Source organism: Myotis brandtii, unplaced genomic scaffold, assembly GCF_000412655.1.
Source record: "Myotis brandtii unplaced genomic scaffold, ASM41265v1 scaffold59, whole genome shotgun sequence".
NCBI lineage: Eukaryota > Metazoa > Chordata > Mammalia > Chiroptera > Vespertilionidae > Myotis > Myotis brandtii.
In genome coordinates, this window is record NW_005370223.1 from 1,242,535 (window position 1) to 1,260,349 (window position 17,815).

At 37.6% G+C, this 17,815-nt stretch overlaps 1 protein-coding gene across 5 annotated transcripts in view; it reads right to left on the reverse strand.

Moving 5' to 3' along the window:
• The window catches only part of LOC102251357 (chromosome unknown open reading frame, human C8orf37), a 30,597-nt gene that overhangs the window by 12,035 nt on the left and 747 nt on the right, over positions 1–17,815 (reverse strand). Inside the window, exons 2-6 of one of the 5 annotated variants that reach the window (XR_001364618.1) lie at positions 15,996–16,083; positions 12,902–12,966; positions 12,290–12,355; positions 6,228–6,323; positions 1,450–2,266 (exon numbers count right to left, since the gene is read on the reverse strand). Coding sequence is in view for 4 of the 5 variants with exons in the window: in XM_005879245.2 (XP_005879307.1) it covers positions 2,113–2,266; positions 6,228–6,323; positions 12,290–12,355; positions 12,902–12,966; positions 15,996–16,083 (469 nt within the window). In the remaining variant the exon portion in view is untranslated. Of the gene's footprint in view, positions 1–448; positions 2,267–6,227; positions 6,324–12,289; positions 12,356–12,901; positions 12,967–15,995; positions 16,084–17,815 lie in introns of those variants that run through there. The other 4 variants (XM_014550280.1, XM_005879244.2, XM_005879245.2 and 1 more) reach the window with 4 other exon arrangements.

The window sequence follows — 17,815 nt, forward strand, 5'->3', positions numbered from 1 at the left end:
TTTTTTTTCTTTCTTTTTTTTTTTTTATTCTGGGATTTATTTACCTTCTATAATTAAAACTTTGTAGCCTGGAGTGGAGCTCAGAGCCAGCCAGGATGGGCCTCCTGCTCACTCCAGCTCCGTGGCCATGGCCCGCTGAAAACAGGTATCTGGGGTTTATTTACCTTCTATAATTGAAACTTTGTTGCTTTAATTAGAGCTCAGAGCTGGCCGGGAAGCTTGGCTTCCTCCATCATTGGGGCAACCAAGCCTCCTGCTTGCTCCAGCTCAGTGGCTGCCGGCCGCCATCTTGGTTGGGTTAATTTGCCTATTGATTTGCTGGTGGGCGTGGGTTAAGGCATAGCGAAGGTACAGTCAATTTGCATGTGTGTCTTTTATTAGTGTAGATGTGCCCAATTCCATGGGGTTCTGAATGTGTGAATCTTATTGCTGTGCTGTTTTTATTTTGAAATAGGTGACTTCAATCCAAATCCCTCTGTTTCTGGATACATTACAGTGATATAAAGTTTTAGAGAGTAAAACATTTTTATTGAAAGATAAGATTTATAAACATATTCATAATACAAAAATGTGAGTTTCTGCCAACAGGAGATCTGATTGGTTGCAATACTAGACTTACTGAGTTTTACACATGTGCAAATGTGTCATGGCTAGGAGAAGGCTTTTAATGACCAGAAGGCTTTTCTTCTTTGCTGAAGTAGGGTGGCTGGATTAAGCACAAGACTAAGAAGATCATAACTTTGCTTCAATTACTCTTGTTCAGCATGCCTTGTGTCAACAATTGAACTATATATTAGACACATGCAGTAAAGAGGTTTTGGCAGATTAGAGCGCTCTTGGCTGGGAGCTGGTGATTTTGAGGTAACTGATTTCCTAGATGTGCTGCTATTGTAGGTTCTCCAAGTCTCAGTAATGTCAATAGGCTATGCTCTATCTCCCTTTTCATACTCATCTAATAAATAGTATGTCACTCTGATCCCACCAGAAAAATCAACAGGCTGCCTGAGAAAACATCTTACTTGCTGTGCGTTTTACTTGATTATAGTTTTAGGAATGAAAAGCTAGAAAGTAATGAAAAAACCAACAATGACCTGTCCATATTTGGATCTTTCCTTGGGATTTTAGGTGCATCAAAATTTTAAAAAACATATAAATGGGTATTTGCGAAAATAAAAAGCCAAGTAACTTTTAATATATATACAAACAAAAGGAGGAGAAAGAAGCTAAAACCTAAAAAGCATACTTATCATTATTGTACATAATATCACTTTGAGTTGGTGAGGTAAGATCAGCTGTAGGTAGTGTATTCATTTACAATATACCTATACTCCTGGAAACCCTCCAATTAGTCACTGCTGACAAGGTTTCTGCCACATCAACTCTGATCCTTTGCAGCAACAGCTCTGACTGGACGAGGGGATGCATATACTCCTCAGTGACTCTCCGCACTACCCCATTTAAATGCGGTGAATGAGGAATATTTACGCTAAGTGTATTAGCATCAGTAATGCTGCAGTTGCTAATAAATGGCTATAGGTTGGTATAAAACTGCTTAATTAAACTTGCGTTAAGTAGAAGAGAGGCTGGCAAAGAATTTGAATAACTTGTTACTTTGCCTACAAAATGAAATGTCCAGTATATCATAAAGGAGTAATTCCAAAACGTTAAATAAAGCACCTTATCTTCTGAAGTCTATTTGTCTTCAAAAATTTGTAGAGTCATTAAATGAAATGTATTGTCTTTTCCCAAAGGGCATGCTACTGCTATGTACCTTTACTTAAATATTATGATGATTAATAAAGACTGCTCTCATGGATATATTTGTCTGAATGTGAAAAGGCTGTATTATTTGTTTATTTAATCCTCACCTGAGGATATATTTTTTAAATTGGTTTTTAGAGAGAGAGGAAGGTGGGCAGGGAGAGAGAGAGAAAGGAGACATCAATTGAGAGGAGAAACACTGATTGGATGCCTCCCGTACGCACCAGGACCGGGATCGAACCCAACCCACAACCTAAGTGCCCTGCCTGGGAATCAAATTTGCAACCTTTTGGGTTATGGGATGATGCGCCAATCAACTGAGCCACCCGGCCAGGGCAAAAGTCTGCATTCTTAGTGTTTACCACAAACCCAACGCAGCTGATGGTCCGTCTGCAGGTCAGTCAGCTCTACAATAGTTCTCCAGCTACACTGGCAGGCGTACGCCCGTGCTCCTTTCTTCTTTACCAACTTTGTTTTTAATTTGTGGAATTCTGGCATGTTGTTCCTATTAGTAAAACATGAATGTTTTAGAACAGTGGCTTTTCCAGTGTGTAATGACTTAAAACAAATTCTAGTTGCTTTATTTTTCCATCTTTATTAACATCTGAACACTCAACAAACCTTGTTTCCCTTCACACAAATAACAGCGGATATGCTTCTATGTTCTTTCTGATGGCATTTCCTCAGTAACTAGTACTTTTCCATGGCATTTCTCTAGGCCTGTTTATTAAGGCTATTTAGAACATAATGACCTAAAAAAAGCTGAAAAATTATGATTTGCTTTATCAGAGATGACATGATATGATAATACGGTGCATCGCTTCTCTGACTCTTGGCTCAGATCAAGTGAGAACAGAGAGAAAAGGGTGGTGGTTCGTCTCCTACCTCAGATACTTACTACACCAAATGCTAAAGTCTATTTGTCTTTGAAAATCTGTATAGTCATTAAATGAAATGTATTGTCTTTTCCCAAAGGGCATGCTACTGCTATGTACCTTTACTTAAATATTATGATGATTAATAAAGACTGCTCTCATGGATATATTTGTCTGAATGTGAAAAGGCTGTATTATTTGTTTATTTAATCCTCACCTGAGGATATATTTTTTAAATTGGTTTTTAGAGAGAGAGGAAGGTGGGCGGGGAGAGAGAAAGGCCGGCAATATGGCAAATGGAGGGGATATAAGAGGCATAAAAATTATGCGCTTCTGATGGGTTAAGTACAGAAATTTTTCATTACTAGAAAAAAAGTGCCTGTTAATTCTATGTGTTGAACTGACATATCTTTCGTTTTTTAATGATATGTTATTTACTTATAGTGTCAGCAATAAAATAATACCTAACCTACATTAAGTGACAATGTTAAAATAATTAAATCAATTGGCAGGACCATCATGAAAATGATAACCATCTGGTTGATGTAATTATAAAAAAAGACTAGAGAAGTTAATTTATGTTTAATTAATTGAAAGTCAATTATGATTTTCAAGTTAATCCACGTACTGAATTTATCTAACTATTCCATGGCAGAAGAAAAATATAAACATTCAAAATAGAATGATAAATGGAAAGTAAAATGATGAAACACAACACAAATATTAAAAAAAAGAGATATAGTCCCATCTTTTCTTTTTAGGTCACTGCAGAAGGCAGGCTGCAAAGTGCCCTCTGGTGGCCAGTGGACACCACATTCAGTCCTGTACTGTGCAAAATCCAGGCACAATTTTGAAGGTTAGAACCTCACGAAATCGGAGAGATTTTCCAGGTCAACTGTCTGATTCAAGAAACTGAGACTTTGACCAGCTAAGTCTTAGATAAGGTTATAGTGAGCCAGGGGAAGAAATGAATCATCTAAGTTTTGTCAGAAAGAAAAAAAAATCCACAAAACCGTGTTTAATGAAAACTAAAAAGTTAAATGAAGAAAAATGTTTTTTTATTCAATCTGCAATATAAATTGACAAATTTAACATCTGATACCTGATTGAATTTTTTAAAAAATGTTTTTTAAAATTGATTTTTAGAGAGAGAGGAAAAGAGAGGGAGTGAGGGAGGGAGACAGAGAGGGAAACATTGATGTGAGAGAGAGACATCAATTGGTTGCCTACTGTACCAACCTGATCGGGGATCGAACCTGCAACCTGAGTATGTTCCCTGACCAAAAATCGAACCGAGGCCTTTTGGTGCACAGGACGATGCTCCAATCAACTGAGCCCCACAGGCCAGGAAGTGACCGAATCCTTAATTAGGGGTCTTAGGAGTGCCAGAGCTCTGACTCCTGTGACAAAGGTAGTGGTTAGCAGTCTGGGGGCTCTGGCTGTGGCCATAGTTCTGGGGGCTGCTGCTGACCTGGAATCTGATGCTGAGACAAATGTCGTCAGAGAAAACAGAATCCAAAAGAGCCAACAAAAAGCCCCGCTGGATGTAGCCTTTCCCAGACAGCCTGTGCTCGCTTTCCTGGTTTGAGCTGGGATGTTCCCCGGGAGGGTTCTGAGCTCTCTCCAGACGGTCTTCCTCTTTAATGCCCCAAACCTCACATTCCCTCACCCCTGCAGCTGACAATGATTGGCAGTGCCTGTGCCTGACCCTGTGTAAAAATAAAACTTCTCATTCTCATTAACAAAACAAACAAACAAGCAAACAAACAAACAAGCAAGCAAGCAAAGCCAGGCTGCCACAGATCTAGAGTTCTTAACTGAGACACTACAAGTTCAAGTACCAACTAATCACCAAAAAGCTCACTTAATGCCTGTGCTCCGTTTTGATATTACATGCATTCTATTATTCTGTAAAAATTACTGGTGCATCTTGGTGACATGTGGGAATTATTACTCACTCTTTAGATGAACCAGAAGTAGTATCTAGCAGAGGAGTTAGAAAAGTCAGAAAAGGCAAAACAGACCTGAAATGAAAAGTTAACTTTTCCAATAATGGGATTACAGGTAGGCTAACCTGACCTGGGATTTTGGGAGGTCACTAGGCTTTATTTGGATGGAGGACTGTGAAACCTCTTAAATTATACTTTTTCTGGATATTTGTACATTTCAATTTACTTTTGTGTATATGTGGAGAAGATTCAAAATTTTCATAAGATTTTTAAAGCAGTTCTTGATATGAAAAAAATTTGAAAACTATTACATTAGAGGAGACTCCTAGGGATTTACATGAGAATGGATGTGGGAAGAGGTCTGGAAAACTCTCCTTTTCTTTCTGCTACTGGAGAGTGCTACAATGTATTATGATTACTTGTATCCGAATAGACAGTCTTTGTCTAGGCACAGGTCAGGGAAGACACTAATGAATGATATGTGCGCTATTAATTTTTTAAAATATATTTTATTGATTTTTTTACAGAGAGGAAGGGAGAGGAATAGAGTGCTAGAAATATCGATGAGAGAGAAACATCAACCAGCTGCCTCCTGCAAATGCCCTACTGGGGATGTGCCCGCAACCAAGGTACATGCCCTTGACCTGAATCGAACCTGGGACCCTTGAGTCCGCAGGCTGATACTCTATCCACTGAGCCAAACTGGTTAGGGCTGCGCTATTAAATTTTAACTCTAAATTTTTATTTAAAGTGAATGCATAGTTTATTTTTATCACTTATAACATCTTAAAAACATTAGGTAGTCAGTAGTGTATAAAAATGTATAAATTGCAAAAGTATGAGGAAGCCTATCCTGACCGCAAGGAGGGAGGCAGACATGTATCAACCTAACATTTAGATAAAATGGGAAGGTGTCCCAGGAGGTGGAGAGCTTGCACAAAGTAATGGGGAATGGAGTATTGAGGAATTTGATGTAGCTAAAATCTTGTGAAGGAGGAAAGTGTACGGTGGAAAGACAAAGCTGGGTGATGGATAGGGGCTAGATCCTGGAGGTCTTGGGTGCCATACTAAGGAATTTGGACATGATTCTGTAAGCACAAGGGTTCTGGATAGGAGAATGACACACTCTTAGTTATGCTTTAATTCTCAGCAAGGAAAAGTTGGTCTGAAAGAAGATACTGTAGGCAGAAAAGTGAGTGAGAAGGCTATATCTATATTCTTTTAAAATATATATATTTTTATTGATTTCAGAGAGGAAGGGAGAGCGTGAGAGAGACAGAAATATCAATGATGAGAGAGAATCATTGATTGGCTGTTTCTTGGGGATCAAGCCTGAAACCTGGGCATATTAAATTCCCCTCCTGACCAGGAATTGAACCGTGACCTCCTGGTTCTTAGGTTGATGCTCAACCACTGAGCCACACCAGCTGGGCAAGAAGGCAATATCTAGATTCTTGTCCAGAAGCAACATGTCTTACCTAGGCTGACAGCAGACAGATGGAAAAAAAGGAGATGGATGAGAGGAATGTTGAAGAGGTAGAGGCCACACAATCTGGCCAAGTCCACAAGAGACATTACAGCAAAATAGAAATATAAAGTTATACTTGGTACATTTTCACAGTGAAATTCTTTAGAAGCTTACCTGAAAAACAGATAATCGCATGATTTGTCCCACATATAGTCATCATAGCTTACAACCCAGAAATCACACGCTGTACAACGCAGATGGTCACATGATCTGTTCAGAGAAAAAGAACTGTACATTAAAGATTATTGGTATGTTTAAATATAAAAATATGGTGATTTATTCATAGGATATACCATATATTACAAACTACCGAGTAAACAACAAAAAAATAAAGATTAAACTGATTGTAAATTTTTATACTAAAGGACTAATTATATATCTAAAATTCCAGGTTAATTTCTACATATACCTATTTTTAAAAAAATATATTTTATTGATTTTTTACAGAGAGGAAGGGAGAGGGATAGAGAGTTAGAAACATCAATGAGAGAGAAACATCGATCAGCTGCCTCCTGCACACCCCCTACTGGGGATGTGCCCGCAACCAAGGTACATGCCCTTGACTGGAATCGAACCCGGGACCCTTCAGTCCGCAGACCGACGCTCCATCCACTGAGCCAAACCCGTCAGGGCTACACATACCTATTTTACTAAGATCTTATATGCTGACACATTTATGCACACATATGTACTGTACAGGTAGAAAAGAAAGGAAACGGATGTGTAGATCTTTTAGTTCAATGGTTTTCAAATTGTGCCTGAGGGAAGTCTTCACTTAACTTCTTTAAGTTGCTTCCTTTCCTAATAAAATTTTCAAGAATGCATTTATCACAGAATTTTCCACGTTATGTAGAAATGAATGTCTCCCCCTTAAGCTACTTAAGTGCTGGGACAGTATCTTATTTGTTTGTTTCTCCAGTGGATGGCATTAATGCATTTATCCACTCATTAAAAAACAAACCACAGGCAAAAGTAGGTTTACAGTTGTGAGTACACGAAACGGTTTATTTTTATATTATTATTTACTAAGTATTGTATTATTTTTCACATAAACAATTGTAAACCTAATTTGCTCCATCCTGTATTTACTGAAAGACTACTATGTGCTAGTAAGATTTTGTCTAATGAGAAAAGAAATAAATAGTACTCATCACAATGTTAGAAGATAAAAAATGCTTCAAATGAAATAGTAAGTAGAGCAGGAAAAATAAAATTGAGAGTACTGGAGGGAGTGGGTTGCTATTTTAAATACGTAGAGTGGTCTGCAAAGGCCTCTCTGAGAAGATGTATCTGAGTCATTTAAATGGAAGTGGGGTTAAGAGAAAGGAGGGAAAAAAGCAAAGATGCAGTGAAGAGCAAAACGATGATGCAGGAAAGAGGGCAGAACTGCTACAATTACGCTTAGTGAATATCTGAGGAATTCAAATGCCAATCAATTTTTAAAGCTCATATACTACATGTAACTTTAGGAATAAATGATTATATGACAAAATTTATGAGTTGCTGCTGCAAACAATTTGATTTGTATAATAATTGTGGCTTACTTTAAAGAATATTGCTTGAAATATTTAAAAACTAGAATCAATATAGATACATTTGATCACCTAAAAATTAAAAGGAAATAAGAGTTTTTAAGATACCAAGAACAGGAGCATTTGACATCTTGCTTCCCAGGAATGTCATCAGTTAGGCTCAAATAAACTCTTATAGAAATTCTTAAAAACAAAAACAAAAAACACTAAAAAACACACACAAACAAACCCAAAACAAAAACAAAGTGAAAAATAGTGGAAGAAAACATTTTCAGCACAAGGTTCAATACTTACTTATACTGTTCAGAGTGTTTACAAATGACAAAGACAAAGCTTAAAAATATATTCAGCCCTAACCGGTTTAGCTCAGTGGATAGAGCGTCAGCTTGTGGACTGAAGGGTCTCAGGTTTGATTCTGGTCAAGGGCATGTACCTTGGTTGCCGGCACATCCCCAGTAGGAGGTGTGCAGGAGGCGGCTGATCGATGTTTCTCTCTCATCAATGTTTCTAACTCTCTATCTCTCTCCCTTCCTCTCTGTAAAAAAAATCAATAAAATATGTTAAAAAAATATATTCAATCTCACTAATACAGGTATTGTAGAATGGTAGTTAAGAGCGTAGACTCTGAATACAAATTACCTAGGTTCAACTACTGATTCTACTATTTTCTAGCTGTGCAACTACAGTCAAGTAACTCAACTTCTCTCTGTAACTGTTTCCCTATATGTAAAATGGGGATACTAATAATTTTTATACATCTTTTAGAATTACAATGAGGACCTAATGAGTTAATATTGTTAAAGTGCTTCTAACAGTGCCTGTTTGTTTAAAAGGTAAAATATAACAAATAATTAAAATTTAAAGCAACAACAAAATAAATTTTTAACCAATTTAAGTCAGCAAAAATTAGCACCCTCAGATATTTCTGGTGGGTATGTGAACTGCTTTAACCTTTGGGATTATTTTAAAGTTAAAATTATCCCTCACTGTTGCACTAGCAATTCCATTTTGGGGAAGCTATTGCATATAAATTAAAGCACCAATATAAGCATATATCTCAAGAATTTCTACTATTGTATTGTAGAAGTGGCAAAAAACAAGATACCACTTGGATACCTACCTAAAAGGGAAAGAAATGAATAACATACAGTATATTTATACTATGGAATATTAGGCAGCTGATAAAGAGAATTAATTTTTCACTGACCTAGAAAGATGTCGAAAACAAGGTGCACAGTAACATATATAGCATGACCCTATTTTTGTAAAAACAACAACAAAAAATTCCTAAACAGGTATTTATAAGGTAAGAACATGGAAGAAAATGTAAACGGTAATATACTATCAAGCCCACACTGGCTGTCTCAGGAATGATGGGAATGGAGGGTGGAAAGGAGATTATTATCCTTCTCTTTACACATTTTTCAAGTTTGTTTTCATTTTTTCAAGAAGGATATAATCCTTCTGTAATTAAAAAATAATAAAGTAAAACCCAAATATTTTTCACTTATTTTCCTTAAAATTCAAATATAGTAACTTTAAAATTGCAATTTTTTTGGGGGCTTAAAGATTCCTTTGAGAATAAATGCTTTCTATGTCTAAAATTATGTTTAATCATAACAGTAACTAAACATTTAAAATCTACACAAGTTTCATAAGTCCATATTTTCTTTTAAACTGTGAGCAATTTATGAAGTTGTACTTGTACATATGGAAATTCAACACAATTATATTTGTATACATTTGAACTTGGATTTTGAACGTACAAAGTCAGGAAATGCAAAATGATGGTTCCCAAAGCTGCCATAACTTGCTTTCTTATGCATATGTAGTTTATTACATGATTGCACAGAGTGTTAACTTTAATGCTTTAATACATATGTGCAATTTGGCTGAATTATTGCTGTTGTGGGAACTATAATTTTGAATTTCCTGACGTTTTGTATGTGTAAAATCTCAACCATAATGTTACATACAGCTTTTTAATTTAATTTAAAATTTAGTAGTTTATTCAAATCTATTCACACTACCACAGTTTCCTACAAACACTGTCCTTTGAGAAAAATAAAACTCACTTGCAGCTAAGAAATCATTCTGCTGCTACGATTCACTTTGTTAGATCATAATTAGTACCAGTCTATGCAATAATCCAGCCTTGCAAGTAGTTTAAAAAATAATTAGGAGTAAAATTCGATTTGGCTTGAAAATAACGCCTTAGTCTTATCTATACCTTATTAATGCCACCACGCTTCCTGCTACTACTCTTTCTCCCTTCCCCATCAACGGGGTAAAAACTCAAATCTTTACACTCTAAAATCATTGAGTATTACTCCTAAACCAGAACTCTACCCAGAAATCAAACAAATAAAACACATAGAAAAACAGGCAGAATAGACTCAATTTCACTTATGCCCTGGACGTGTAAATCAGTGCTTATATTCAGGGCTTAAAAAGATTTATCTTCCATAACTACGTATAGCTAGAGCATACCGAAAATAAAGTAATGGCCCGACCGGCGTGGCTCAGTGGTGGGGCATCAACTTATGAACCAGGAGGTCACGGTTCGATTCCCAGTCAGGGCACATGCCGGGGCTGCAGGCTGGATCCCCAGTGTGTGTGTGTGTGTGTATAGGAGGCAGCCAATCAATGATTCTCTTTCATCACTGATGTTTCTATCTCTTTCTCCCTCTCCCTTCCTCTCTGAAATCAATAAAAATATATTAAAAAAATAATGTAATGATTCCAATGAAAGATAAATTGTCACTTTTCTTTTTCTAAAATGTGGAGGCAATTGAATATGAAGGTGTCATCAACAGTTTTGTCCCTTTGTCCAGCCAATCAATAGAATGTTTATTATTTTGAAGATGTTTATGGTGGGGATTTTCCAAATACAGCCCAATATAGTCTTCTGCCCAGACCCTGTGGTTTTTAGTAAAATCCTGTCAGATCTACACAGTAGACTAGGGACTCTTGACATCTGGACAGATGTTGAAGAACAGCAGCTGCAGTAGCAACATCAGCCACGGTTCTCCCCTCTTAGATACATTACCTGGCCTTCTACAGACTGGTTTACTAGAAAGCAATGGAGCAGGACTCAATTACACATTTGAGTCCTTGCTTTGTAATACTTTATGTGACCTTGGGCAAGGCACATTACTTGGGAGTCATTCCTAACAATGTTCTCTCTTAGCCATTAAATTCACTGAATTTTGTCAATTCTAGATTCTAAACAGCTCAAATGTGACACCTTTCCCCTACAGCCACTGCCACCACTCAGCTCACAGCTACCATCATCATCTCTTTCCTGGACCACTGTAAAATACTGTCTGCTGACTGGCCCTCTCCTGCCTTGCCTCTCAACTTCCCATCCATTTTCTGTTCAGCAGCTAAAATAACTTCCTTTAGAAACACAAATATGATTATGTGACTCCATCTGCTAAAAAACAACCAACCAACCACCCACCACTAGCTTTTACTGCGTCTATGACCAACTTTTCCTAAAATCTTCAGAGGATTACAGGGCCGCCAACAAATCAAATGTCCCTCGACTACCTCTCCGGCCCCATCAGGAGCCATTCTTCCCCCACTCCCTGCACTGCAGCTCCCCAGCTGCTCTCTGCTCCTCCCACACGCTTCCCAGCTCAGGGAGCATCTAACCTGGCATACTCTCTGGCCCCAACGGTCCCCTCTCTTCGCTTCACTTCTACTCATTTTTCATATCATAGGCTGAGTCGATGTTACTTGCTTAGGGAAGAATTTTCTAACCCAGTGATTCCCAAACTTATTTGGCCTACCGCCCCCTTTCCAGAAAAAATATTACTCAGCGCCCCCTGGAAATTAATTTTTTAAAAATTTTAATAGCAATTAAACAGAAAGATATATGTATTAATGTTTATACCTTTTTCGTAAAATATAGTAAAGAAAGGTGTAAATTAGAAACATTGAAGTTTGAAATTATGAAACTATTTATTGAACTCAGAATAGAAAGGGAATACAAAACAAGTTAAAACAAATGCACCTGTGGCCATCACCGCCCCCCTGGATCGCTGCAGCGCCCACCAGGGGGCGGTAGCGCCCACTTTGGGAATCTAACCCTTCATAGTAACTGGGGTGCCAATGATCTATGCTTATAGTCTTCTGTACTTTCCCTTCACATTACACATCATGTGAAAATTAAATACCCATTTTTGGAGTTATTTGTGTAGAGTCCATCTCCTCATCTAGACAAGGCTCATGGCGTGTGGCTTCTCATGTGGCTGTTTGGCCAAGTCAGTGTGGGGAGAACGGCATGAAGCTGCGGGGCTGCGCTGCTTCGCTCGTCTTACCAACTGGCTTCCTCTGCCCAGAAGGAAAATGGCAGACGCTCAGCCTCCCGGTCCGGTGGGAGCCAGGCGGGGACCGCATGATCCAGGCCCTGCGCGTGGGGCTCAGAGAAAGGAGTCACCACCATGAGCAGCAGAAACCCACCATCACAGCTTTCAACGGCGATCACCCAGAAATAACTAAGATCTCAGTAAAGCGCTCTTGGACTGGCTAAGAAAATATACTTCTGAGTATGAAACAGATCGATGCCAAGATAATTGTTTTAAAAACAGGGTTTCAAATTGGAAAACCTAGTAAGAAAGTATATTTCTGACATCCCACCTCTGTGAAGTAGTTGTTCCAATTCCACACGGAGCAGTGCTTCCACCGAGGTACACGGGGTTGCAACTAGATACGTTCAACAAGCGGGAGAAAAAGAAAATTACAAGAAAGAAATATGAGACGTTAGTTTGGCTTTGTTAACGCTACAGTCTTATCATCAAATTGTATATTTTCCTGAGCAAGCCAACCATTTTAAAGAAGAGGTATTTATTCCGGGATCACTGCTTTATTGGCTATAACCTGTATATTCAGGAACACTCAAAGGGTTAAAATGAGTCACAGAGAAATGTGTTTGCCAAATAATATGAGGGACAAAGTAAATACCGAAGAATATAACAGAACATTAATTTTGAGAAAGTGTTCACACTTTTTTTTTTTTCACATGGCAGAAAATTATTTACAATAGCAATAATCTCTCATTCAAGTTCCTTTCCACTAAGGGGTCACAGACCATAGGAACACTAAAGATATTGCTATTGGTCTTTCTCCTGAAAGCCAACCAGTGCTTTGTTGTTCAATGTCACTGTTGTTTAAGGTAATAAAATCGACTAGACTATGCTCATAGTGTTTGCTCACTAGTGTGTGTAACTCACCGAAGCAATCTCAACTTACCTTTTACCGCGGCCTTGAATGGGAGCACTGACAGATGTGTTACCTGAAGATTTAGGTTTTAATTTCTGTTAAGAAAACAAAACAATAAAAGGCCAAGAGTAACTTAGATAATTGTAACATGAAAACTAATATTCTTTATTTTATAACAAGAATATTTTTTAAATGACTTAAAATAAAAAATTTGTATCATTTTAAAGTTTCCGAAGTAAAAACAATGATCAAAACCTTTTTCTTAAAGGCAAAAGGGAAGTCGACCTCCCTGTGGAATTTGCAAATTACTCTGCTTTTAGTCTAGGAAATTGATATACTGCCATTATTAGCATGCTAAGATTTAGAGTCACTTTATAATTCTTCAATTAATACTAAAGTTCAATGATTTAATATGAAGGGCCTTCTATTTAAAACCTCATCCTGGAAAAATTCAATTGAGGGGAAAAAAAAAACCCTCAAACTCATTTTTAAAGGCTGTGAATAGTACTCACCTGAACTAAAAATAAACTAACGAAACTCCTGGGTAACTTCAGGAATATTAATTTTGATCAAGTGGAAAGGTATCAACCACTAGGCATTTGAGGAGAATGTGGACCTACCTAGTCACAACCATACAGTAGTTCCTATGTGGTTACATAACATCGTCATCATTAGCAGGCATTTATTAAGTGTTAACTGGTGTATAGTACCAAACAACATAAACCCACATACTAAGCCCACCGCCAAGAAGAGGAAGTGAGATGGAGAAAAGGCAATTTAAACTATGTAGCAACATGGCTTCATTTGACCTAGTAGGGGAGGAAGTTTAATGGAGGCAAAAATATTTTATTTTACTACTTCTTTTAACTCTTCTATCTGATGTTTTAAACAGAACTGGAAAAATTTGGGGCGCACGTCTCAAAAATAATAATGTGCATGAGTCTCCTTCTGCTTTTCCAAAGGTTTCATGTACCATCCAGGCTCCTGCTTATGACCTGGAGCTGGCAAACTGTGATGTTTACTGTTGTTTCTGGGCTCTTCTGTGTGGGCCTGAGAGCAGTTCAGAAACAGCAGAATGGGCAAGCAGCGGGGGAAGGAGCAGTACTCCCAGGAGCTTGATCTGGCCTCTGAGGACGAGGTGGGCATGGATGGGCCGTTCAGACGCTTCTTTTCCTTATCCAGTCAATGTTTTACATAGACCTGCTCTCCTTCAGAAGTTTATTTGGGTTTCTTTCTCCCTTGCAGGCTGGAAACCTGGATATAACAACTTAAAAAAGGAGCATGCAGAAGAAGTACATAAAAGTTTATTTCCTCATGACTGTAAGAGTTACTTTCATTTCAAATTTGTATATCTTTTTTTGTTAATTCTCATCCAAGGATAATTTTTCCATTGATTTTTAGAGAGAGTGGAAGGGAGGGAGGGAGGGAGGGAGAGATAGAGAATCATCAATGTTAGACACATTGATTGGTTGCCTCCTGCATGCGCTCCAACTGGGACTGGGGATTGAACCTGCAACATTTTGGTGCTTGAGGCGATGCTCTAACCACTGAACCACTGGCCAGGGCTCAGATCTTAAAGCCAAGCCGGAGACATATTTCCTTCTGCTTTTGAAATGCCCTGAACTGAAGAAATAGTGTCTCACATACAGATATGCACTCTGTAAGTACTTAATCATTAATTGCTCAGGTGATCAATGAATCACAACAAGAACATCATGTAGTTTATTTTTTTCTACTATTGATTAAATCAGCATAGCTATTTGGCATTTATAATGCATTCTTGTTCACAGAGTATTCAACACCATTGCTATTGGGTTGACATGTAAATCAATGAGGCCATCAGCTTAGTTATTACTTTGGATTAATTGAAAATGTTAAATTTAGAGAAATAAAGATAAGGTCTATACTAGTCATTTTATTCGTCTGGTTGACAAAAACATAATTGGCCCATGTCCATATCCTTAACACCAGCACTGCCTAGCGGTTTTCAGTCCACTGTCTTGCTTTAGTTTTCCCTACCCTTAAAAAACTTTGGTATTATATTTATCTTTTTAGATTTATTTTTCTTTGTGGTCCTTGTAACTTAGACTTTCATTTGGTCTCTTTATTTAAAATCTAACAAATATATTTTATAACTACCAAAATGGTAAAAATTAAAGTATATAAATGCTCATACACTACTGGTAAGAAGAATATAACTGATACAGCACTTTGGAAAACACTTTGGCAATGGGTAAAAAAATGGAAAATGAGCACACCTTATAACCTAGCATTTCCTCTTCAAGTTTATACATCCTAGAGAAACTCCTGTATGTGAGTAAAAGAAGAGTGCCAAGATATCTGAAGAGGCATTGTTTGTAAGAGCAACAATTGGGCATAATTTAAATGTCCATTACCAGGGAAGTGGATAAACTGTGGTAGAATTACTTAACAAGGTATTATTTAGCAATGAAAATGACTTATGGTTAATACCTATGTAATAAAAGTATACAAGTACGGATAGAAAGGTTAGTGGTTACCTCTGGGTAGGAAGGCAATAAGTAGGATTTGGAGTTTTTAAACTATACTTATAATTTTTATTTAAAACATTAAAGCAAAGCAAATATGGCAAAACATTAATATATGTTCAGTATGAGCAGTATATAGGTGGCTGTTATATTATTTTATAAGCTTTTCATAGAGTTAATGTGGATACACAGCATTTACTGGTAAATATTTAAAATATTAACAATGTAGGCATGGGTTATGGGATCACAGCAATGGCATTGCATCTGAGATGCTAAGCACATTCCTATATGAAAGCTGTTTGTTTTCGGTCTTTCAGAAAAGTGTTGTTATAGAGTCTATAAATAAATACAGGTAACCAACTTCAACTATGAGTTGACTTTTGCTCTAGCAGCTTTTCTAATTTCGCATTCTTGCTGAAAATGAATAGCAAAAAACACACACAGTTTCTAATATTTTATTTCTTCTACAACTCTATGTGGAATAATTTATTTAGATGGTAGTATTTCTCAGAATGCAAAGAACTATATAGATAGTTGTGTATTCTGTAAGTTTTCAGACTATTTTAAACATCTTAAAAATGAAAACAATTATTGCATATTTATAACACTTGACTTACAAAGGATTTTTTATCAAAGTTGGGATCTTCAAATATTTCATTAATAAGACTGTCAAGATCATCTTCTTTTTTAAATCTTTCTGTTGATCTGAAAAATAAAACAAAACAGCTGAAGCTTAAGAGCACATAAAGTCAGCCAGTAACAGAAGAGTTTTATTTAAATAAAGTCTATTATTAGAGTTGATAACAGAAGGATAAATGCGACATTAATTTTTTTCCTGCTATGGATACAACCTAAGTTTGTTGACAAAAATGTAAGTTGTCAGTTACAAGTTTACATACTTAATATAAGACATTTAAAGCTATACATTTTATTCAAGAAAAAGCTGGGCATGTACTTTTAAACATCGACTACTTATTTAAAGAGCAGTTGTTCCTGGTACCCAGATGTCTCACGGTCATTTATTTTGTTATTTGCAGAGCTATCATTTAAAGGGACAACTTCAGTATTTTAACTCTTATAAGGAAAAGATACAGGCTACTTCACTATACAAGGGACAGGTAGTCTCCTGTTCATAAATTCATAATATAAATCAGTTCCTAACTTTTAAGTATCAATGTTGGCTCAGGAAGATTTTTTAAATGTTTGACATTATGTATCCAGTAGGGATTGTATTTGGTATTAGGTTTAGGGCCTCTGCTGCTGTTGCATAATTAACCCTTACAACTACATTGTCAAATGAAAAGTCTGAACACATGAAAACTGTACTGGTTTGCTACAGCTTTTATAAATGTATTACTGAAAAATCTGGTGTAGTAAGGTGAGATGGGGTGCTGGAAGCATTACGGATGGACTGTAGTCCAAAAGGACCTGTGTTTGGAGAGCACCCACCTTAGCAGCCCTGATGTTAAGCGGCCTGATGCCAGACATCCTACCACTCTGCACCTAGTTCTCCTAAGACAAACAGGCACGGGAAGGCTCTTTGATAAATTCTCCCCATTCCCCAAAGGAACGAATAAAAAGAATAAAAGAAATCGCAAGGTGATATTGCTGTGGGACTGGGATGGTAGAGGTGCTGGGAATGAACACCAAAGGATCTCCAGCACGTGTATGATAATATGCAAATGATGAGTGATGCCTGCATGAGCATCCAATCAAATGAACGCTGGCCCATTCAAAGTGGTCAATTTTGTTGGCACGACACTTACTTTCTTTAAAGAATGCTGCTTAGTACTCAAATGCTTTTTAGAACTTGTGTCTGAACTTCAGAATCTTTTCAATGTATTTATCTTCTGAGGGTGAACTTTTGTAAACAAATGTATGTCATTAGAGGCAAGACTGGTAAATGCGCTAACAAAATATTTGTGGGAATCACGCACATGCACAGCAAAACCAAACCACAGATGCAGCCACAGCGGACAAGAGTGCCTTCTCGGGTGGTTCCAAAGCTGTGCAATTCCGCAAGCGTCGCCAGCAGGGAGGTGCTGCAGAGGCTCACTCGGAAGGACAATCTCATTCGGACACAACATCTGTGTGTGTTTGTTTTTTGTTTTTGGGGGTTGAGGGGGACATGAGACGAGGAAGGAAGTCCTCCTCTTGTGATTACACAGAAGAAAAAGACTGACAAATTCCAACGGTCGTTTTCGGATCAAAACCCAAATGACTTAAAATCTTTCCCCAAATTCTCAGCTGAAGACAACAGAACGGAAAGATTTTTTTTTTTTTGCAACCATTGTTGCCAGGGTTACTCTGCTGGGGAATGGGGTCAGAGGCAACAGGCCGAGGTTCTCTCTGCGGGCACCTCACGGGGGTCACCCAGGCCCCGAGCGGCCCCCCTCCCTCCCCGCCTCCATGAGGAGCCCAGGCTCTGTCTGGGGGA